At 59.8% G+C, this 23508-nt stretch overlaps 1 protein-coding gene across 11 annotated transcripts in view; it reads left to right on the top strand.

Moving 5' to 3' along the window:
• The window catches only part of ncor2 (nuclear receptor corepressor 2), a 501645-nt gene that overhangs the window by 450465 nt on the left and 27672 nt on the right, over nucleotides 1-23508 (top strand). For all 11 annotated transcript variants that reach the window (XM_041202112.1, XM_041202119.1, XM_041202114.1 and 8 more), the window contains one exon: nucleotides 22530-22921. In XM_041202112.1, coding sequence (XP_041058046.1) covers nucleotides 22530-22921 — 392 coding nt within the window. The remainder of the gene's footprint in view (nucleotides 1-22529; nucleotides 22922-23508) is intronic.

The raw sequence follows: 23508 nt of genomic DNA on the forward strand, positions 1-23508 counted from the left end.
TCTCTCTGTCCCCGTCCCTCTCTCTGTCCCCGTCCCTCTCCCTCTCTCTGTCCCCGTCCCTCTCTCTGTCCCCGTCCCTCTCTCTGTCCCCGTCCCTCTCCCTCTCTCTGTCCCCGTCCCTCTCTCTGTCCCCGTCCCTCTCTCTGTCCCCGTCCCTCTCTCTGTCCCCGTCCCTCTCTCTGTCCCCGTCCCTCTCTCTGTCCCTCTCCCTCTCTCTGTCCCCGTCCCTCTCTCTGTCCCCGTCCCTCTCTCTGTCCCCGTCCCTCTCTCTGTCCCCGTCCCTCTCCCTCTCTCTGTCCCCGTCCCTCTCTCTGTCCCCGTCCCTCTCCCTCTCTCTGTCCCCGTCCCTCTCTCTGTCCCCGTCCCTCTCTCTGTCCCCGTCCCTCTCTCTGTCCCCGTCCCTCTCTCTTTCCCCGTCCCTCTCTCTGTCCCCGTCCCTCTCTCTGTCCCCGTCCCTCTCTCTGTCCCTTTTCCTCTCTCTGTCCCCGTCCCTCTCTCTGTCCCCGTCCCTCTCTCTGTCCCTTTTCCTCTCTCTGTCCCCGTCCCTCTCTCTGTCCCCGTCCCTCTCTCTGTCCCCGTCCCTCTCTCTGTCCCCGTCCCTCTCTCTGTCCCCGTCCCTCTCTCTGTCCCCGTCCCTCTCTCTGTCCCTCTCCCTCTCTCTGTCCCCGTCCCTCTCTCTGTCCCCGTCCCTCTCTCTGTCCCCGTCCCTCTCTCTGTCCCCGTCCCTCTCTCTGTCCCCGTTCCTCTCTCTGTCCCCGTCCCTCTCTCTGTCCCCGTCCCTCTCTCTGTCCCCGTCCCTCTCTCTGTCCCCGTCCCTCTCTCTGTCCCCGTCCCTCTCTCTGTCCCCGTCCCTCTCCCTCTCTCTGTCCCCGTCCCTCTCTCTGTCCCCGTCCCTCTCTCTGTCCCCGTCCCTCTCTCTGTCCCCGTCCCTCTCTCTGTCCCCGTCCCTCTCTCTGTCCCTTTTCCTCTCTCTGTCCCCGTCCCTCTCTCTGTCCCCGTCCCTCTCTCTGTCCCTTTTCCTCTCTCTGTCCCCGTCCCTCTCTCTGTCCCCGTCCCTCTCTCTGTCCCCGTCCCTCTCTCTGTCCCCGTCCCTCTCTCTGTCCCCGTCCCTCTCTCTGTCCCTTTTCCTCTCTCTGTCCCCGTCCCTCTCTCTGTCCCCGTCCCTCTCTCTGTCCCCGTCCCTCTCTCTGTCCCTTTTCCTCTCTCTGTCCCCGTCCCTCTCTCTGTCCCTTTTCCTCTCTCTGTCCCCGTCCCTCTCTCTGTCCCCGTCCCTCTCTCTGTCCCCGTCCCTCTCTCTGTCCCTTTTCCTCTCTCTGTCCCTCTCCCTCTCTCTGTCCCCGTCCCTCTCTCTGTCCCCGTCCCTCTCCCTCTCTCTGTCCCCGTCCCTCTCCCTCTCTCTGTCCCCGTCCCTCTCTCTGTCCCCGTCCCTCTCTCTGTCCCTTTTCCTCTCTCTGTCCCCGTCCCTCTCTCTGTTCCCGTCCCTCTCTCTGTCCCCGTCCCTCTCTCTGTCCCCGTCCCTCTCTCTGTCCCCGTCCCTCTCTCTGTCCCCGTCCCTCTCTCTGTCCCTTTTCCTCTCTCTGTCCCCGTCCCTCTCTCTGTCCCCGTCCCTCTCTCTGTCCCCGTCCCTCTCTCTGTCCCCGTCCCTCTCTCTGTCCCTTTTCCTCTCTCTGTCCCCGTCCCTCTCTCTGTCCCCGTCCCTCTCTCTGTCCCCGTCCCTCTCTCTGTCCCCGTCCCTCTCTCTGTCCCTTTTCCTCTCTCTGTCCCCGTCCCTCTCTCTGTCCCTTTTCCTCTCTCTGTCCCCGTCCCTCTCTCTGTCCCCGTCCCTCTCTCTGTCCCCGTCCCTCTCTCTGTCCCCGTCCCTCTCTCTGTCCCCGTCCCTCTCTCTGTCCCCGTCCCTCTCTCTGTCCCTTTTCCTCTCTCTGTCCCCGTCCCTCTCTCTGTCCCTTTTCCTCTCTCTGTCCCCGTCCCTCTCTCTGTCCCTTTTCCTCTCTCTGTCCCCGTCCCTCTCTCTGTCCCTTTTCCTCTCTCTGTCCCCGTCCCTCTCTCTGTCCCCGTCCCTCTCTCTGTCCCCGTCCCTCTCTCTGTCCCTTTTCCTCTCTCTGTCCCCGTCCCTCTCTCTGTCCCTTTTCCTCTCTCTGTCCCCGTCCCCGTCCCTCTCTCTGTCCCTTTTCCTCTCTCTGTCCCCGTCCCTCTCTCTGTCCCCGTCCCTCTCTCTGTCCCTTTTCCTCTCTCTGTCCCCGTCCCTCTCTCTGTCCCTTTTCCTCTCTCTGTCCCCGTCCCCGTCCCTCTCTCTGTCCCTTTTCCTCTCTCTGTCCCCGTCCCTCTCTCTGTCCCCGTCCCTCTCTCTGTCCCTCTCCCTCTCTCTGTCCCTCTCCCTCTCTCTGTCCCTTTTCCTCTCTCTGTCCCCGTCCCTCTCTCTGTCCCTTTTCCTCTCTCTGTCCCCGTCCCTCTCTCTGTCCCTTTTCCTCTCTCTGTCCCCGTCCCTCTCTCTGTCCCCGTCCCTCTCTCTGTCCCCCTCCCTCTCTCTGTCCCCGTCCCTCTCTCTGTCCCCGTCCCTCTCTCTGTCCCTTTTCCTCTCTCTGTCCCCGTTCCTCTCTCTGTCCCCGTCCCTCTCTCTGTCCCCGTCCCTCTCTCTGTCCCTCTCCCTCTCTCTGTCCCCGTCCCTCTCTCTGTCCCCGTCCCTCTCTCTGTCCCCGTCCCTCTCTCTGTCCCCGTCCCTCTCTCTGTCCCTCTCCCTCTCTCTGTCCCCGTCCCTCTCTCTGTCCCTCTCCCTCTCTCTGTCCCCGTCCCTCTCTCTGTCCCCGTCCCTCTCTCTGTCCCCGTCCCTCTCTCTGTCCCCGTCCCTCTCTCTGTCCCCGTCCCTCTCTCTGTCCCCGTCCCTCTCTCTGTCCCCGTCCCTCTCTCTGTCCCCGTCCCTCTCTCTGTCCCCGTCCCTCTCTCTGTCCCTTTTCCTCTCTCTGTCCCCGTCCCTCTCTCTGTCCCCGTCCCTCTCTCTGTCCCCGTCCCTCTCTCTGTCCCCGTCCCTCTCTCTGTCCCCGTCCCTCTCTCTGTCCCTTTTCCTCTCTCTGTCCCCGTCCCTCTCTCTGTCCCCGTCCCTCTCTCTGTCCGTTTTCCTCTCTCTGTCCCTTTTCCTCTCTCTGTCCCCGTCCCTCTCTCTGTCCCCGTCCCTCTCTCTGTCCCCGTCCCTCTCTCTGTCCCTTTTCCTCTCTCTGTCCCCGTCCCTCTCTCTGTCCCCGTCCCTCTCTCTGTCCCCGTCCCTCTCTCTGTCCCCGTCCCTCTCCCTCTCTCTGTCCCCGTCCCTCTCTCTGTCCCCGTCCCTCTCTCTGTCCCCGTCCCTCTCCCTCTCTCTGTCCCCGTCCCTCTCCCTCTCTCTGTCCCCGTCCCTCTCTCTGTCCCCGTCCCTCTCCCTCTCTCTGTCCCCGTCCCTCTCTCTGTCCCCGTCCCTCTCTCTGTCCCCGTCCCTCTCCCTCTCTCTGTCCCCGTCCCTCTCTCTGTCCCCGTCCCTCTCCCTCTCTCTGTCCCCGTCCCTCTCTCTGTCCCCGTCCCTCTCTCTGTCCCCGTCCCTCTCTCTGTCCCCGTCCCTCTCTCTGTCCCTCTCCCTCTCTCTGTCCCTCTCCCTCTCTCTGTCCCGTCCCTCTCTCTGTCCCTCTCCCTCTCTCTGTCCCCGTCCCTCTCTCTGTCCCTCTCCCTCTCTCTGTCCCTCTCCCTCTCTCTGTCCCCGTCCCTCTCTCTGTCCCTCTCCCTCTCTCTGTCCCTCTCCCTCTCTCTGTCCCTCTCCCTCTCTCTGTCCCTCTCCCTCTCTCTGTCCCTCTCTCTGTCCCTCTCCCTCTCTCTGTCCCTCTCCCTCTCTCTGTCCCTCTCCCTCTCTCTGTCCCTCTCCCTCTCTCTGTCCCTCTCCCTCTCTCTGTCCCTCTCTCTGTCCCTCTCCCTCTCTCTGTCCCCGTCCCTCTCTCTGTCCCTCTCCCTCTCTCTGTCCCTCTCCCTCTCTCTGTCCCCGTCCCTCTCTCTGTCCCTCTCCCTCTCTCTGTCCCTCTCCCTCTCTCTGTCCCCGTCCCTCTCTCTGTCCCCGTCCCTCTCCCTCTCTCTGTCCCCGTCCCTCTCTCTGTCCCCGTCCCTCTCTCTGTCCCCGTCCCTCTCTCTGTCCCCGTTCCTCTCTCTGTCCCCGTCCCTCTCTCTGTCCCTCTCCCTCTCTCTGTCCCCGTCCCTCTCCCTCTCTCTGTCCCCGTCCCTCTCCCTCTCTCTGTCCCCGTCCCTCTCCCTCTCTCTGTCCCCGTCCCTCTCTCTGTCCCCGTCCCTCTCTCTGTCCCTTTTCCTCTCTCTGTCCCCGTCCCTCTCTCTGTCCCCGTCCCTCTCTCTGTCCCTTTTCCTCTCTCTGTCCCCGTCCCTCTCTCTGTCCCTTTTCCTCTCTCTGTCCCCGTCCCTCTCTCTGTCCCCGTCCCTCTCTCTGTCCCCGTCCCTCTCTCTGTCCCTTTTCCTCTCTCTGTCCCTTTTCCTCTCTCTGTCCCCGTCCCTCTCTCTGTCCCCGTCCCTCTCTCTGTCCCCGTCCCTCTCTCTGTCCCCGTCCCTCTCTCTGTCCCCGTCCCTCTCCCTCTCTCTGTCCCCGTCCCTCTCTCTGTCCCCGTCCCTCTCTCTGTCCCCGTCCCTCTCCCTCTCTCTGTCCCCGTCCCTCTCCCTCTCTCTGTCCCCGTCCCTCTCTCTGTCCCCGTCCCTCTCTCTGTCCCCGTCCCTCTCTCTGTCCCTTTTCCTCTCTCTGTCCCTCTCCCTCTCTCTGTCCCCGTCCCTCTCTCTGTCCCCGTCCCTCTCTCTGTCCCCGTCCCTCTCTCTGTCCCCGTCCCTCTCTCTGTCCCCGTCCCTCTCTCTGTCCCCGTCCCTCTCTCTGTCCCCGTCCCTCTCTCTGTCCCTCTCCCTCTCTCTGTCCCCGTCCCTCTCTCTGTCCCCGTCCCTCTCTCTGTCCCTCTCCCTCTCTCTGTCCCCGTCCCTCTCTCTGTCCCCGTCCCTCTCTCTGTCCCCGTCCCTCTCTCTGTCCCCGTCCCTCTCTCTGTCCCCGTCCCTCTCTCTGTCCCCGTCCCTCTCTCTGTCCCCGTCCCTCTCTCTGTCCCTTTTCCTCTCTCTGTCCCTTTTCCTCTCTCTGTCCCCGTCCCTCTCTCTGTCCCCGTCCCTCTCTCTGTCCCCGTCCCTCTCTCTGTCCCCGTCCCTCTCCCTCTCTCTGTCCCCGTCCCTCTCTCTGTCCCCGTCCCTCTCTCTGTCCCTCTCCCTCTCTCTGTCCCCGTCCCTCTCTCTGTCCCTCTCCCTCTCTCTGTCCCCGTCCCTCTCTCTGTCCCCGTCCCTCTCTCTGTCCCCGTCCCTCTCTCTGTCCCCGTCCCTCTCTCTGTCCCCGTCCCTCTCTCTGTCCCCGTCCCTCTCTCTGTCCCCGTCCCTCTCTCTGTCCCCGTCCCTCTCTCTGTCCCTCTCCCTCTCTCTGTCCCTCTCCCTCTCTCTGTCCCTCTCCCTCTCTCTGTCCCCGTCCCTCTCTCTGTCCCCGTCCCTCTCTCTGTCCCCGTCCCTCTCTCTGTCCCCGTCCCTCTCTCTGTCCCCGTCCCTCTCTCTGTCCCTCTCCCTCTCTCTGTCCCCGTCCCTCTCTCTGTCCCCGTCCCTCTCTCTGTCCCTCTCCCTCTCTCTGTCCCCGTCCCTCTCTCTGTCCCTCTCCCTCTCTCTGTCCCCGTCCCTCTCTCTGTCCCCGTCCCTCTCTCTGTCCCCGTCCCTCTCTCTGTCCCCGTCCCTCTCTCTGTCCCCGTCCCTCTCTCTGTCCCCGTCCCTCTCTCTGTCCCCGTCCCTCTCTCTGTCCCTTTTCCTCTCTCTGTCCCTTTTCCTCTCTCTGTCCCCGTCCCTCTCTCTGTCCCCGTCCCTCTCTCTGTCCCTCTCCCTCTCTCTGTCCCCGTCCCTCTCTCTGTCCCCGTCCCTCTCTCTGTCCCCGTCCCTCTCTCTGTCCCCGTCCCTCTCTCTGTCCCCGTCCCTCTCTCTGTCCCCGTCCCTCTCTCTGTCCCCGTCCCTCTCTCTGTCCCTTTTCCTCTCTCTGTCCCTTTTCCTCTCTCTGTCCCCGTCCCTCTCTCTGTCCCCGTCCCTCTCTCTGTCCCCGTCCCTCTCTCTGTCCCCGTCCCTCTCCCTCTCTCTGTCCCCGTCCCTCTCTCTGTCCCCGTCCCTCTCTCTGTCCCTCTCCCTCTCTCTGTCCCCGTCCCTCTCTCTGTCCCTCTCCCTCTCTCTGTCCCCGTCCCTCTCTCTGTCCCCGTCCCTCTCTCTGTCCCCGTTCCTCTCCCTCTCTCTGTCCCCGTCCCTCTCTCTGTCCCCGTCCCTCTCTCTGTCCCCGTCCCTCTCTCTGTCCCCGTCCCTCTCTCTGTCCCTTTTCCTCTCTCTGTCCCCGTCCCTCTCTCTGTCCCCGTCCCTCTCTCTGTCCCTTTTCCTCTCTCTGTCCCCGTCCCTCTCTCTGTCCCTTTTCCTCTCTCTGTCCCTTTTCCTCTCTCTGTCCCTTTTCCTCTCTCTGTCCCCGTCCCTCTCTCTGTCCCTTTTCCTCTCTCTGTCCCCGTCCCTCTCTCTGTCCCTTTTCCTCTCTCTGTCCCTTTTCCTCTCTCTGTCCCTTTTCCTCTCTCTGTCCCTTTTCCTCTCTCTGTCCCTTTTCCTCTCTCTGTCCCTTTTCCTCTCTCTGTCCCCGTCCCTCTCTCTGTCCCTTTTCCTCTCTCTGTCCCTTTTCCTCTCTCTGTCCCCGTCCCTCTCTCTGTCCCTTTTCCTCTCTCTGTCCCTTTTCCTCTCTCTGTCCCTTTTCCTCTCTCTGTCCCCGTCCCTCTCTCTGTCCCTTTTCCTCTCTCTGTCCCTTTTCCTCTCTCTGTCCCTTTTCCTCTCTCTGTCCCCGTCCCTCTCTCTGTCCCTTTTCCTCTCTCTGTCCCTTTTCCTCTCTCTGTCCCCGTCCCTCTCTCTGTCCCTTTTCCTCTCTCTGTCCCTTTTCCTCTCTCTGTCCCCGTCCCTCTCTCTGTCCCTTTTCCTCTCTCTGTCCCCGTCCCTCTCTCTGTCCCTTTTCCTCTCTCTGTCCCCGTCCCTCTCTCTGTCCCTTTTCCTCTCTCTGTCCCCGTCCCTCTCTCTGTCCCCGTCCCTCTCTCTGTCCCCGTCCCTCTCTCTGTCCCCGTCTCTCTCTCTGTCCCCGTCCCTCTCTCTGTCCCCGTCCCTCTCTCTGTCCCCGTCCCTCTCTCTGTCCCTTTTCCTCTCTCTGTCCCCGTCCCTCTCTCTGTCCCTTTTCCTCTCTCTGTCCCCGTCCCTCTCTCTGTCCCTTTTCCTCTCTCTGTCCCCGTCCCTCTCTCTGTCCCTTTTCCTCTCTCTGTCCCCGTCCCTCTCTCTGTCCCTTTTCCTCTCTCTGTCCCCGTCCCTCTCTCTGTCCCTTTTCCTCTCTCTGTCCCCGTCCCTCTCTCTGTCCCTTTTCCTCTCTCTGTCCCCGTCCCTCTCTCTGTCCCTTTTCCTCTCTCTGTCCCCGTCCCTCTCTCTGTCCCCGTCCCTCTCTCTGTCCCCGTCCCTCTCTCTGTCCCCGTCCCTCTCTCTGTCCCTTTTCCTCTCTCTGTCCCCGTCCCTCTCTCTGTCCCCGTCCCTCTCTCTGTCCCTTTTCCTCTCTCTGTCCCCGTCCCTCTCTCTGTCCCCGTCCCTCTCTCTGTCCCTTTTCCTCTCTCTGTCCCCGTCCCTCTCTCTGTCCCCGTTCCTCTCCCTCTCTCTGTCCCTCTCCCTCTCTCTGTCCCCGTCCCTCTCTCTGTCCCCGTCCCTCTCTCTGTCCCCGTCCCTCTCTCTGTCCCTCTCCCTCTCTCTGTCCCTCTCCCTCTCTCTGTCCCCGTCCCTCTCTCTGTCCCTCTCCCTCTCTCTGTCCCTCTCCCTCTCTCTGTCCCTCTCCCTCTCTCTGTCCCTCTCCCTCTCTCTGTCCCCGTCCCTCTCTCTGTCCCTCTCCCTCTCTCTGTCCCTCTCCCTCTCTCTGTCCCCGTCCCTCTCTCTGTCCCTCTCCCTCTCTGTCCCCGTCCCTCTCTCTGTCCCTCTCCCTCTCTCTGTCCCCGTCCCTCTCTCTGTCCCCGTCCCTCTCTCTGTCCCCGTCCCTCTCCCTCTCTCTGTCCCTCTCTCTGTCCCTCTCCCTCTCTCTGTCCCTCTCTCTGTCCCTCTCCCTCTCTCTGTCCCTCTCTCTGTCCCTCTCCCTCTCTCTGTCCCTCTCTCTGTCCCTCTCCCTCTCTCTGTCCCTCTCTCTGTCCCTCTCCCTCTCTCTGTCCCTTTTCCTCTCTCTGTCCCTTTTCCTCTCTCTGTCCCCGTCCCTCTCTCTGTCCCTCTCCCTCTCTCTGTCCCCGTCCCTCTCTCTGTCCCCGTCCCTCTCTCTGTCCCTTTTCCTCTCTCTGTCCCTTTTCCTCTCTCTGTCCCTTTTCCTCTCTCTGTCCCCGTCCCTCTCTCTGTCCCTCTCCCTCTCTCTGTCCCCGTCCCTCTCTCTGTCCCCGTCCCTCTCTCTGTCCCTCTCCCTCTCTCTGTCCCCGTCCCTCTCTCTGTCCCCGTCCGTCTCTCTGTCCCCATTCCCGTCCCTCTCTCTGTCCCCGTCCCTCTCTCTGTCCCCATTCCCGTCCCTCTCTCTGTCCCCGTCCCTCTCTCTGTCCCCATTCCCGTCCCTCTCTCTGTCCCTCTCTCTGTCCCCGTCCCTCTCTCTGTCCCTTTTCCTCTCTCTGTCCCCGTCCCTCTCTCTGTCCCCGTCCCTCTCTCTGTCCCCGTCCCTCTCTCTGTCCCCGTCCCTCTCTCTGTCCCCGTCCCTCTCTCTGTCCCCGTCCCTCTCTCTGTCCCCGTCCCTCTCTCTGTCCCTTTTCCTCTCTCTGTCCCTTTTCCTCTCTCTGTCCCCGTCCCTCTCTCTGTCCCTCTCCCTCTCTCTGTCCCCGTCCCTCTCCCTCTCTCTGTCCCCGTCCCTCTCTCTGTCCCCGTCCCTCTCTCTGTCCCCGTCCCTCTCTCTGTCCCCGTCCCTCTCTCTGTCCCTTTTCCTCTCTCTGTCCCTTTTCCTCTCTCTGTCCCTTTTCCTCTCTCTGTCCCCGTCCCTCTCTCTGTCCCCGTCCCTCTCTCTGTCCCCGTCCCTCTCTCTGTCCCCGTCCCTCTCTCTGTCCCTCTCCCTCTCTCTGTCCCCGTCCCTCTCTCTGTCCCTCTCCCTCTCTCTGTCCCCGTCCCTCTCTCTGTCCCCGTCCCTCTCTCTGTCCCTCTCCCTCTCTCTGTCCCCGTCCCTCTCTCTGTCCCTTTTCCTCTCTCTGTCCCTTTTCCTCTCTCTGTCCCTTTTCCTCTCTCTGTCCCCGTCCCTCTCTCTGTCCCTCTCCCTCTCTCTGTCCCCGTCCCTCTCTCTGTCCCCGTCCCTCTCTCTGTCCCTCTCCCTCTCTCTGTCCCCGTCCCTCTCTCTGTCCCCGTCCCTCTCTCTGTCCCCGTCCCTCTCTCTGTCCCCGTTCCTCTCCCTCTCTCTGTCCCCGTCCCTCTCTCTGTCCCCGTCCCTCTCTCTGTCCCCGTCCCTCTCTCTGTCCCCGTCCCTCTCTCTGTCCCTTTTCCTCTCTCTGTCCCTTTTCCTCTCTCTGTCCCTTTTCCTCTCTCTGTCCCCGTCCCTCTCTCTGTCCCTCTCCCTCTCTCTGTCCCCGTCCCTCTCTCTGTCCCCGTCCCTCTCTCTGTCCCCGTCCCTCTCTCTGTCCCTTTTCCTCTCTCTGTCCACATTCCCCTCCCTCTCTGTCCACATTCCCCTCCCTCTCTCTGTCCACATTCCCCTCCCTCTCTCTGTCCACATTCCCCTCCCTCTCTGTCCACATTCCCCTCCCTCTCTGTCCACATTCCCCTCCCTCTCTGTCCACATTCCCCTCCCTCTCTCTGTCCACATTCCCCTCCCTCTCTGTCCACATTCCCCTCCCTCTCTCTGTCCACATTCCCCTCCCTCTCTCTGTCCACATTCCCCTCCCTCTCTCTGTCCACATTCCCCTCCCTCTCTCTGTCCACATTCCCCTCCCTCTCTGTCCACATTCCCCTCCCTCTCTGTCCACATTCCCCTCCCTCTCTCTGTCCACATTCCCCTCTCTCTCTGTCCACATTCCCCTCCCTCTCTGTCCACATTCCCCTCCCTCTCTGTCCACATTCCCCTCCCTCTCTGTCCACATTCCCCTCCCTCTCTGTCCACATTCCCCTCTCTCTCTGTCCACATTCCCCTCCCTCTCTGTCCACATTCCCCTCCCTCTCTGTCCACATTCCCCTCCCTCTCTCTGTCCACATTCCCCTCCCTCTCTGTCCACATTCCCCTCTCTCTCTGTCCACATTCCCCTCCCTCTCTCTGTCCACATTCCCCTCCCTCTCTGTCCACATTCCCCTCCCTCTCTGTCCACATTCCCCTCCCTCTCTGTCCACATTCCCCTCCCTCTCTCTGTCCACATTCCCCTCCCTCTCTGTCCACATTCCCCTCCCTCTCTCTGTCCACATTCCCCTCCCTCTCTCTGTCCACATTCCCCTCCCTCTCTCTGTCCACATTCCCCTCCCTCTCTGTCCACATTCCCCTCCCTCTCTCTGTCCACATTCCCCTCCCTCTCGCTGTCCACATTCCCCTCTCTCTCTGTCCACATTCCCCTCCCTCTCTCTGTCCACATTCCCCGCCCTCTCTCTGTCCACATTCCCCTCCCTCTCTGTCCACATTCCCCTCCCTCTCTGTCCACATTCCCCTCCCTCTCTCTGTCCACATTCCCCTCCCTCTCTGTCCACATTCCCCTCCCTCTCTGTCCACATTCCCCTCCCTCTCTCTGTCCACATTCCCCTCCCTCTCTCTGTCCACATTCCCCTCCCTCTCTGTCCACATTCCCCTCCCTCTCTCTGTCCACATTCCCCTCCCTCTCTCTGTCCACATTCCCCTCCCTCTCTCTGTCCACATTCCCCTCCCTCTCTGTCCACATTCCCCTCCCTCTCTCTGTCCACATTCCCCTCCCTCTCTGTCCACATTCCCCTCCTTCTCTCTGTCCACATTCCCCTCCCTCTCTGTCCACATTCCCCTCCCTCTCTCTGTCCACATTCCCCTCCCTCTCTCTGTCCACATTCCCCTCCCTCTCTCTGTCCACATTCCCCTCCCTCTCTCTGTCCACATTCTCCTCCCTCTCTCTGTCCACATTCCCCTCCCTCTCTGTCCACATTCCCCTCCCTCTCTGTCCACATTCCCCTCCCTCTCTGTCCACATTCCCCTCCCTCTCTGTCCACATTCCCCTCCCTCTCTGTCCACATTCCCCTCCCTCTCTCTGTCCACATTCCCCTCCCTCTCTGTCCACATTCCCCTCTCTCTCTGTCCACATTCCCATCCCTCTCTCTGTCCACATTCCCCTCTCTCTCTGTCCACATTCCCCTCCCTCTCTGTCCACATTCCCCTCCCTCTCTGTCCACATTCCCCTCCCTCTCTCTGTCCACATTCCCCTCCCTCTCTGTCCACATTCCCCTCCCTCTCCGTCCACATTCCCCTCCCTCTCTGTCCACATTCCCCTCCCTCTCTCTGTCCACATTCCCCTCCCTCTCTGTCCACATTCCCCTCCCTCTCTGTCCACATTCCCCTCCCTCTCTCTGTCCACAATCCCCTCCCTCTCTCTGTCCACATTCCCCTCCCTCTCTGTCCACATTCCCCTCCCTCTCTGTCCACATTCCCCTCCCTCTCTCTGTCCACATTCCCCTCCCTCTCTCTGTCCACATTCCCCGCCCTCTCTGTCCACATTCCCCTCCCTCTCTGTCCACATTCCCCTCCCTCTCTCTGTCCACATTCCCCTCTCTCTCTGTCCACATTCCCCTCTCTCTCTGTCCACATTCCCCTCCCTCTCTCTGTCCACATTCCCCTCTCTCTCTGTCCACATTCCCCTCCCTCTCTGTCCACATTCCCCTCCCTCTCTGTCCACATTCCCCTCTCTCTCTGTCCACATTCCCCTCCCTCTCTCTGTCCACATTCCCCTCCCTCTCTCTGTCCACATTCCCCTCCCTCTCTGTCCACATTCCCCTCCCTCTCTGTCCACATTCCCCTCCCTCTCTCTGTCCAAATTCCCCTCCCTCTCTCTGTCCACATTTCCCTCCCTCTCTGTCCACATTCCCCTCCCTCTCTGTCCACATTCCCCTCCCTCTCTGTCCACATTCCCCTCCCTCTCTCTGTCCACATTCCCCTCTCTCTCTGTCCACATTCCCCTCCCTCTCTGTCCACATTCCCCTCCCTCTCTCTGTCCACATTCCCCTCCCTCTCTGTCCACATTCCCCTCCTCTCTGTCCACATTCCCCTCCTTCTCTGTCCACATTCCCCTCCCTCTCTGTCCACATTCCCCTCCCTCTCTGTCCAAATTCCCCTCCCTCTCTCTGTCCAAATTCCCCTCCCTCTCTCTGTCCACATTCCCCTCCCTCTCTGTCCACATTCCCCTCCCTCTCTGTCCACATTCCCCTCCCTCTCTGTCCACATTCCCCTCCCTCTCTCTGTCCACATTCCCCTCTCTCTCTGTCCACATTCCCCTCCCTCTCTGTCCACTTTCCCCTCCCTCTCTCTGTCCACATTCCCCTCCCTCTCTCTGTCCACATTCCCCTCCCTCTCTGTCCACATTCCCCTCCCTCTCTGTCCACATTCCCCTCCCTCTCTGTCCACATTCCCCTCTCTCTCTGTCCACATTCCCCTCCCTCTCTGTCCACATTCCCCTCCCTCTCTGTCCACATTCCCCTCCCTCTCTGTCCACATTCCCCTCTCTCTCTGTCCACATTCCCCTCCCTCTCTCTGTCCACATTCCCCTCCCTCTCTCTGTCCACATTCCCCTCCCTCTCTGTCCACATTCCCCTCCCTCTCTGTCCACATTCCCCTCCCTCTCTGTCCACATTCCCCTCCCTCTCTCTGTCCACATTCCCCTCCCTCTCTGTCCACATTCCCCTCCCTCTCTCTGTCCACATTCCCCTCCCTCTCTCTGTCCACATTCCCCTCCCTCTCTCTGTCCACATTCCCCTCCCTCTCTCTGTCCACATTCCCCTCCCTCTCTGTCCACATTCCCCTCCCTCTCTCTGTCCACATTCCCCTCCCTCTCTGTCCACATTCCCCTCCCTCTCTCTGTCCACATTCCCCTCCCTCTCTGTCCACATTCCCCTCCCTCTCTCTGTCCACATTCCCCTCCCTCTCTCTGTCCACATTCCCCTCCCTCTCTGTCCACATTCCCCTCCCTCTCTCTGTCCACATTCCCCTCCCTCTCTCTGTCCACATTCCCCTCCCTCTCTGTCCACATTCCCCTCCCTCTCTCTGTCCACATTCCCCTCCCTCTCTCTGTCCACATTCCCCTCCCTCTCTCTGTCCACATTCCCCTCCCTCTCTGTCCACATTCCCCTCCCTCTCTCTGTCCACATTCCCCTCCCTCTCTGTCCACATTCCCCTCCCTCTCTCTGTCCACATTCCCCTCCCTCTCTCTGTCCACATTCCCCTCCCTCTCTGTCCACATTCCCCTCCCTCTCTCTGTCCACATTCCCCTCCCTCTCTCTGTCCACATTCCCCTCCCTCTCTCTGTCCACATTCCCCTCCCTCTCTCTGTCCACATTCCCCTCCCTCTCTCTGTCCACATTCCCCTCCCTCTCTCTGTCCACATTCCCCGCCCTCTCTGTCCACATTCCCCTCCCTCTCTGTCCACATTCCCCTCCCTCTCTCTGTCCACATTCCCCTCCCTCTCTCTGTCCACATTCCCCTCCCTCTCTCTGTCCACATTCCCCTCCCTCTCTCTGTCCACATTCCCCTCCCTCTCTGTCCACATTCCCCTCCCTCTCTCTGTCCACATTCCCCTCCCTCTCTCTGTCCACATTCCCCTCCCTCTCTGTCCACATTCCCCTCCCTCTCTCTGTCCACATTCCCCTCCCTCTCTGTCCACATTCCCCTCCCTCTCTGTCCACATTCCCCTCTCTCTCTGTCCACATTCCCCTCCCTCTCTGTCCACATTCCCCTCCCTCTCTCTGTCCACATTCCCCTCCCTCTCTCTGTCCACATTCCCCTCCCTCTCTCTGTCCAAATTCCCCTCCCTCTCTCTGTCCACATTCCCCTCCCTCTCTCTGTCCACATTCCCCTCTCTCTCTGTCCACATTCCCCTCCCTCTCTCTGTCCACATTCCCCTCCCTCTCTGTCCACATTCCCCTCCCTCTCTCTGTCCACATTCCCCTCCCTCTCTCTGTCCACATTCCCCTCTCTCTCTGTCCACATTCCCCTCTCTCTCTGTCCACATTCCCCTCCCTCTCTCTGTCCACATTCCCCTCTCTCTCTGTCCACATTCCCCTCCCTCTCTCTGTCCACATTCCCCTCTCTCTCTGTCCACATTCCCCTCCCTCTCTGTCCACATTCCCCTCCCTCTCTCTGTCCACATTCCCCTCTCTCTCTGTCCACATTCCCCTCTCTCTCTGTCCACATTCCCCTCCCTCTCTCTGTCCACATTCCCCTCTCTCTCTGTCCACATTCCCCTCCCTCTCTGTCCACATTCCCCTCCCTCTCTGTCCACATTCCCCTCTCTCTCTGTCCACATTCCCCTCCCTCTCTCTGTCCACATTCCCCTCCCTCTCTCTGTCCACATTCCCCTCCCTCTCTGTCCACATTCCCCTCCCTCTCTGTCCACATTCCCTTCCCTCTCTCTGTCCAAATTCCCCTCCCTCTCTCTGTCCACATTCCCCTCCCTCTCTGTCCACATTCCCCTCCCTCTCTGTCCACATTCCCCTCCCTCTCTGTCCACATTCCCCTCCCTCTCTCTGTCCACATTCCCCTCTCTCTCTGTCCACATTCCCCTCCCTCTCTGTCCACATTCCCCTCCCTCTCTCTGTCCACATTCCCCTCCCTCTCTGTCCACATTCCCCTCCTCTCTGTCCACATTCCCCTCCCTCTCTGTCCACATTCCCCTCCCTCTCTGTCCACATTCCCCTCCCTCTCTGTCCACATTCCCTCCCTCTCTCTGTCCAAATTCCCCTCCCTCTCTCTGTCCACATTCCCCTCCCTCTCTGTCCACATTCCCCTCCCTCTCTGTCCACATTCCCCTCCCTCTCTGTCCACATTCCCCTCCCTCTCTCTGTCCACATTCCCCTCTCTCTCTGTCCACATTCCCCTCCCTCTCTGTCCACATTCCCCTCCCTCTCTCTGTCCACATTCCCCTCCCTCTCTGTCCACATTCCCCTCCCTCTCTGTCCACATTCCCCTCCCTCTCTGTCCACATTCCCCTCTCTCTCTGTCCACATTCCCCTCTCTCTCTGTCCACATTCCCCTCCCTCTCTGTCCACATTCCCCTCCCTCTCTGTCCACATTCCCCTCCCTCTCTGTCCACATTCCCCTCCCTCTCTCTGTCCACATTCCCCTCCCTCTCTGTCCACATTCCCCTCTCTCTCTGTCCACATTCCCCTCCCTCTCTCTGTCCACATTCCCCTCCCTCTCTGTCCACATTCCCCTCTCTCTCTGTCCACATTCCCCTCCCTCTCTCTGTCCACATTCCCCTCCCTCTCTGTCCACATTCCCCTCCCTCTCTCTGTCCACATTCCCCTCCCTCTCTCTGTCCACATTCCCCTCCCTCTCTCTGTCCACATTCCCCTCTCTCTCTGTCCACATTCCCCTCTCTCTCTGTCCACATTCCCCTCCCTCTCTCTGTCCACATTCCCCTCTCTCTCTGTCCACATTCCCCTCCCTCTCTGTCCACATTCCCCTCCCTCTCTCTGTCCACATTCCCCTCCCTCTCTCTGTCCACATTCCCCTCCCTCTCTCTGTCCACATTCCCCTCCCTCTCTCTGTCCACATTCCCCTCCCTCTCTCTGTCCACATTCCCCTCCCTCTCTGTCCACATTCCCCTCCCTCTCTCTGTCCACATTCCCCGCCCTCTCTGTCCACATTCCCCTCCCTCTCTGTCCACATTCCCCTCCCTCTCTCTGTCCACATTCCCCTCCCTCTCTCTGTCCACATTCCCCTCCCTCTCTCTGTCCACATTCCCCTCCCTCTCTGTCCACATTCCCCTCCCTCTCTGTCCACATTCCCCTCCCTCTCTCTGTCCACATTCCCCTCCCTCTCTCTGTCCACATTCCCCGCCCTCTCTGTCCACATTCCCCTCCCTCTCTGTCCACATTCCCCTCCCTCTCTCTGTCCACATTCCCCTCCCTCTCTGTCCACATTCCCCTCCCTCTCTGTCCACATTCCCCTCCCTCTCTGTCCACATTCCCCTCCCTCTCTGTCCACATTCCCCTCCCTCTCTGTCCACATTCCCCTCCCTCTCTCTGTCCACATTCCCCTCCCTCTCTGTCCACATTCCCCTCCCTCTCTGTCCACATTCCCCTCCCTCTCTGTCCACATTCCCCTCCCTCTCTCTGTCCACATTCCCCTCCCTCTCTCTGTCCACATTCCCCGCCCTCTCTGTCCACATTCCCCTCCCTCTCTGTCCACATTCCCCTCCCCCTCTCTGTCCACATTCCGCTCCCTCTCTGTCCACATTCCCCTCCCTCTCTGTCCACATTCCCCTCCCTCTCTGTCCACATTCCCATCTCTCTCTGTCCACATTCCCCTCCCTCTCTGTCCACATTCCCCTCCCTCTCTCTGTCCACATTCCCCTCCCTCTCTGTCCACATTCCCCTCCCTCTCTCTGTCCACATTCCCCTCCCTCTCTGTCCACATTCCCCTCTCTCTCTGTCCACATTCCCCTCCCTCTCTCTGTCCACATTCCCCTCTCTCTCTCTGTCCACATTCCCCTCTCTCTCTGTCCACATTCCCCTCCCTCTCTCTGTCCACATTCCCCTCTCTCTCTGTCCACATTCCCCTCCCTCTCTCTGTCCACATTCCCCTCCCTCTCTGTCCACATTCCCCTCCCTCTCTGTCCACATTCCCCTCCCTCTCTGTCCACATTCCCCTCCCTCTCTGTCCACATTCCCCTCCCTCTCTGTCCACATTCCCCGCCCTCTCTGTCCATATTCCCCTCTCTCTCTGTCCACATTCCCCTCCCTCTCTGTCCACATTCCCCGCCCTCTCTCTGTCCACATTCCCCTCCCTCTCTGTCCACATTCCCCTCCCTCTCTCTGTCCACATTCCCCTCTCTCTCTGTCCACATTCCCCTCTCTCTCTGTCCACATTCCCCTCCCTCTCTCTGTCCACATTCCCCTCCCTCTCTGTCCACATTCCCCTCCCTCTCTGTCCACATTCCCCTCTCTCTCTGTCCACATTCCCCTCCCTCTCTCTGTCCACATTCCCCTCTCTCTCTGTCCACATTCCCCTCCCTCTCTGTCCACATTCCCCTCCCTCTCTGTCCACATTCCCCTCTCTCTCTGTCCACATTCCCCTCCCTCTCTGTCCACATTCCCCTCCCTCTCTGTCCACATTCCCCTCCCTCTCTCTGTCCACATTCCCCTCCCTCTCTGTCCACATTCCCCTCCCTCTCTGTCCACATTCCCCTCTCTCTCTGTCCACATTCCCCTCCCTCTCTGTCCACATTCCCCTCTCTCTCTGTCCACATTCCCCTCTCTCTCTGTCCACATTCCCCTCCCTCTCTGTCCACATTCCCCTCCCTCTCTCTGTCCACATTCCCCTCCCTCTCTCTGTCCACATTCCCCGCCCTCTCTCTGTCCACATTCCCCTCCCTCTCTGTCCACATTCCCCTCCCTCTCTCTGTCCACATTCCCCTCTCTCTCTGTCCACATTCCCCTCCCTCTCTCTGTCCACATTCCCCTCCCTCTCTCTGTCCACATTCCCCTCCCTCTCTGTCCACATTCCCCTCCCTCCCTCTGTCCACATTCCCCTCCCTCTCTCTGTCCACATTCCCCTCCCTCTCTGTCCACATTCCCCTCCCTCTCTCTGTCCACATTCCCCTCCCTCTCTGTCCACATTCCCCTCCCTCTCTGTCCACATTCCCCTCTCTCTCTGTCCACATTCCCCTCCCTCTCTGTCCACATTCCCCTCCCTCTCTCTGTCCACATTCCCCTCCCTCTCTCTGTCCACATTCCCCTCCCTCTCTCTGTCCACATTCCCCTCCCTCTCTCTGTCCACATTCCCCTCCCTCTCTGTCCACATTCCCCTCCCTCTCTGTCCACATTCCCCTCCCTCTCTCTGTCCACATTCCCCTCCCTCTCTCTGTCCACATTCCCCGCCCTCTCTGTCCACATTCCCCTCCCTCTCTGTCCACATTCCCCTCTCTCTCTGTCCACATTCCCCTCCCTCTCTCTGTCCACATTCCCCTCCCTCTCTGTCCACATTCCCCTCCCTCTCTGTCCACATTCCCCTCCCTCTCTCTGTCCACATTCCCCTCCCTCTCTGTCCACATTCCCCTCCCTCTCTCTGTCCACATTCCCCTCTCTCTCTGTCCACATTCCCCTCCCTCTCTCTGTCCACATTCCCCTCCCTCTCTGTCCACATTCCCCTCCCTCTCTCTGTCCACATTCCCCTCCCTCTCTGTCCACTTTCCCCTCCCTCTCTCTGTCCACATTCCCCTCCCTCTCTCTGTCCACATTCCCCTCCCTCTCTCTGTCCACATTCCCCTCCCTCTCTCTGTCCACATTCCCCTCCCTCTCTGTCCACATTCCTCTCTCTCTCTGTCCACATTCCCCTCCCTCTCTCTGTCCACATTCCCCTCCCTCTCTCTGTCCACATTCCCCTCCCTCTCTCTGTCCACATTCCCCTCTCTCTCTGTCCACATTCCCCTCCCTCTCTCTGTCCACATTCCCCTCCCTCTCTGTCCACATTCCCCTCTCTCTCTGTCCACATTCCCCTCCCTCTCTCTGTCCACATTCCCCTCCCTCTCTGTCCACATTCCCCTCCCTCTCTGTCCACATTCCCCTCCCTCTCTGTCCACATTCCCCTCCCTCTCTGTCCACATTCCTCTCTCTCTCTGTCCACATTCCCCTCCCTCTCTCTGTCCACATTCCCCTCCCTCTCTCTGTCCACATTCCCCGCCCTCTCTGTCCACATTCCCCTCTCTCTCTGTCCACCTTCCCCTCCCTCTCTCTGTCCACATTCCCCTCCCTCTCTGTCCACATTCCCCTCTCTCTCTGTCCACATTCCCCTCCCTCTCTGTCCACATTCCCCTCCCTCTCTCTGTCCACATTCCCCTCCCTCTCTGTCCACATTCCCCTCCCTCTCTCTGTCCACATTCCCCTCTCTCTCTGTCCACATTCCCCTCCCTCTCTGTCCACATTCCCCTCTCTCTCTGTCCACATTCCCCTCCCTCTCTGTCCACATTCCCCTCCCTCTCTGTCCACATTCCCCTCTCTCTCTGTCCACATTCCCCTCCCTCTCTGTCCACATTCCCCTCCCTCTCTGTCCACATTCCCCTCTCTCTCTGTCCACATTCCCCTCTCTCTCTGTCCACATTCCCCTCCCTCTCTGTCCACATTCCCCTCCCTCTCTGTCCACATTCCCCTCCCGCTCTGTCCACATTCCCCTCCCTCTCTGTCCACATTCCCCTCCCTCTCTGTCCACATTCCCCTCTCTCTCTGTCCACATTCCCCTCCCTCTCTGTCCACATTCCCCTCCCTCTCTGTCCACATTCCCCTCCCTCTCTGTCCACATTCCCCTCCCTCTCTGTCCACATTCCCCTCCCTCTCTGTCCACATTCCCCTCTCTCTCTGTCCACATTCCCCTCTCTCTCTGTCCACATTCCCCTCCCTCTCTGTCCACATTCCCCTCCCTCTCTGTCCACATTCCCCTCCCTCTCTGTCCACATTCCCCTCCCTCTCTGTCCACATTCCCCTCTCTCTCTGTCCACATTCCCCTCCCTCTCTCTGTCCACATTCCCCTCCCTCTCTGTCCACATTCCCCTCTCTCTCTGTCCACATTCCCCTCCCTCTCTGTCCACATTCCCCTCTCTCTCTGTCCACATTCCCCTCCCTCTCTCTGTCCACATTCCCCTCCCTCTCTGTCCACATTCCCCTCTCTCTCTGTCCACATTCCCCTCCCTCACTCTGTCCACATTCCCCTCCCTCTCTGTCCACATTCCCCTCCCTCTCTGTCCACATTCCCCTCTCTCTCTGTCCACATTCCCCTCTCTCTCTGTCCACATTCCCCTCTCTCTCTGTCCACATTCCCCTCCCTCTCTGTCCACATTCCCCTCCCTCTCTGTCCACATTCCCCTCCCTCTCTGTCCACATTCCCCTCCCTCTCTGTCCACATTCCCCTCCCTCTCTGTCCACATTCCCCTCCCTCTCTCTGTCCACATTCCCCTCCCTCTCTGTCCACATTCCCCTCTCTCTCTGTCCACATTCCCCTCCCTCTCTGTCCACATTCCCCTCCCTCTCTGTCCACATTCCCCTCCCTCTCTCTGTCCACATTCCCCTCCCTCTCTGTCCACATTCCCCTCCCTCTCTGTCCACATTCCCCGCCCTCTCTGTCCACATTCCCCTCTCTCTCTGTCCACATTCCCCTCCCTCTCTCTGTCCACATTCCCCTCCCTCTCTCTGTCCACATTCCCCTCCCTCTCTGTCCACATTCCCCGCCCTCTCTGTCCACATTCCCCTCCCTCTCTCTGTCCACATTCCCCTCCCTCTCTCTGTCCACATTCCCCCTCTCTCTGTCCACATTCCCCTCCCTCTCTCTGTCCACATTCCCCTCCCTCTCTGTCCACATTCCCCTCCCTCTCTCTGTCCACATTCCCCTCCCTCTCTGTCCACATTCCCCTCCCTCTCTGTCCACATTCCCCTCCCTCTCTGTCCACATTCCCCTCCCTCTCTGTCCACATTCCCCTCCCTCTCTCTGTCCACATTCCCCTCCCTCTCTGTCCACATTCCCCTCCCTCTCTGTCCACATTCCCCTCCCTCTCTGTCCACATTCCCCTCCCTCTCTCTGTCCACATTCCCCTCCCTCTCTCTGTCCACATTCCCCTCCCTCTCTGTCCACATTCCCCTCCCTCTCTGTCCACATTCCCCGCCCTCTCTGTCCACATTCCCCTCCCTCTCTCTGTCCACATTCCCCTCCCTCTCTGTCCACATTCCCCTCCCTCTCTGTCCACATTCCCCTCTCTCTCTGTCCACATTCCCCTCCCTCTCTCTGTCCACATTCCCCTCCCTCTCTCTGTCCACATTCCCCTCCCTCTCTCTGTCCACATTCCCCTCTCTCTCTGTCCACATTCCCCTCCCTCTCTGTCCACATTCCCCTCCCTCTCTGTCCACATTCCCCTCCCTCTCTGTCCACATTCCCCTCTCTCTCTGTCCACATTCCCCTCCCTCTCTGTCCACATTCCCCTCCCTCTCTCTGTCCACATTCCCCTCCCTCTCTGTCCACATTCCCCTCCCTCTCTCTGTCCACATTCCCCTCCCTCTCTCTGTCCACATTCCCCTCCCTCTCTGTCCACATTCCCCTCCCTCTCTCTGTCCACATTCCCCTCTCTCTCTGTCCACATTCCCCTCCCTCTCTGTCCACATTCCCCTCTCTCTCTGTCCACATTCCCCTCCCTCTCTGTCCACATTCCCCTCCCTCTCTCTGTCCACATTCCCCTCCCTCTCTGTCCACATTCCCCTCCCTCTCTCTGTCCACATTCCCCTCCCTCTCTCTGTCCACATTCCCCTCCCTCTCTGTCCACATTCCCCGCCCTCTCTGTCCACATTCCCCTCCCTCTCTGTCCACATTCCCCTCCCTCTCTGTCCACATTCCCCTCCCTCTCTGTCCACATTCCCCTCCCTCTCTCTGTCCACATTCCCCTCCCTCTCTCTGTCCACATTCCCCTCCCTCTCTGTCCACATTCCCCTCCCTCTCTCTGTCCACATTCCCCTCCCTCTCTGTCCACATTCCCCTCCCTCTCTGTCCACATTCCCCACTCTCTCTGTCCACATTCCCCTCCCTCTCTGTCCACATTCCCCTCCCTCTCTGTCCACATTCCCCTCTCTCTCTGTCCACATTCCCCTCTCTCTCTGTCCACATTCCCCTCCCTCTCTGTCCACATTCCCCTCTCTCTCTGTCCACATTCCCCTCCCTCTCTGTCCACATTCCCCTCCCTCTCTGTCCACATTCCCCTCCCTCTCTCTGTCCACATTCCCCTCCCTCTCTCTGTCCACATTCCCCTCCCTCTCTCTGTCCACATTCCCCTCCCTCTCTGTCCACATTCCCCTCCCTCTCTGTCCACATTCCCCTCCCTCTCTCTGTCCACATTCCCCTCCCTCTCTGTCCACATTCCCCTCCCTCTCTCTGTCCACATTCCCCTCCCTCTCTCTGTCCACATTCCCCTCCCTCTCTGTCCCCATTCCCCTCCCTCTCTGTCCACATTCCCCTCCCTCTCTGTCCACATTCCCCTCCCTCTCTGTCCACATTCCCCTCCCTCTCTCTGTCCACATTCCCCTCCCTCTCTGTCCACCTTCCCCTCTCTCTCTGTCCACATTCCCCTCCCTCTCTGTCCACATTCCCCTCCCTCTCTGTCCACATTCCCCTCCCTCTCTGTCCACATTCCCCTCCCTCTCTGTCCACATTCCCCTCCCTCTCTCTGTCCACATTCCCCTCCTCCACTCTCTTTGCCCCCACCCATTACATAGTTTCTGGGTTTTAATGTTGTATAAAATCTATAAATTAACTTCTCTTTTTGAATTTGAAACAGGCATGCATCCTCCGCCCCATCAGCAAGACAGTCTCCTGCCCCTGCTCTCAGCCAGCAATACCCCTGCAGCGACTCGGAACCCCTGCTCTCTGCTGAGGCTGCTGCTACCTCACTAACAAACAATTCTCGGGACAGGGACAACAGGTCCAAACGGCTGCGAGTGGACAGCTTCCTGTCTGCGAAGCTTCCAGCTGCAGTTACACATCCGAGTTGGTCAGTGCAGAGAGGAATCGTCAACTATGCAGAGACAAACCCGGTCGGTCAGTATAACTCCAGCCAGGGGAAGCAGCAGTCTCCAGAACTGCATGTTGCTGATACCTGTAACCAGTGGAATAAGGAAAAGAATCGAAATAAACCCTTCTCCAACCAAGAACAGGAACTGCAGGAATTTGGTAAGATCGCCATGACAACAGCAAGTTTCAGAGATACGAATGTCACGCAGCAAGTTTCTTATGATCAGGCGAGAGAGAGAGACTCACTGAGCAGAATCCGCGAGCGATGAGGAGACCTCAGAGACAATGCTGCTGTTGTCTCTTACACCTGATTACACTCATCCACCTTCATGTAGTGGCACACAAAAGTGTTTCTTAATCCATATTATACAAACCTACCCACTACACCCTACCCCCTACCCACTACACCCTACCCGCTACCCACTACACCCTACCCCCTACCCACTACACCCTACCCCCTACCCACTACACCCTACCCCCTACCCACTACACCCTACCCCCTACCCACTACACCCTACCCCCTACCCACTACACCCTACCCACTACACCCTACCCCCTACCCACTACAACCTACCCCCTACCCACTACACCCTACCCCCTACCCACTACACCCTACCCCCTACCCACTACAGCCTACCCCCTACCCACTACACCCTACCCCCTACCCACTACACCCTACCCCCTACCCACTACACCCTACCCGCTACGCACTACACCCTACCCCCTACCCACTACACCCTACCCGC

This window comes from Carcharodon carcharias, chromosome 13 (genome assembly GCF_017639515.1).
Source record: "Carcharodon carcharias isolate sCarCar2 chromosome 13, sCarCar2.pri, whole genome shotgun sequence".
Lineage (NCBI taxonomy): Eukaryota > Metazoa > Chordata > Chondrichthyes > Lamniformes > Lamnidae > Carcharodon > Carcharodon carcharias.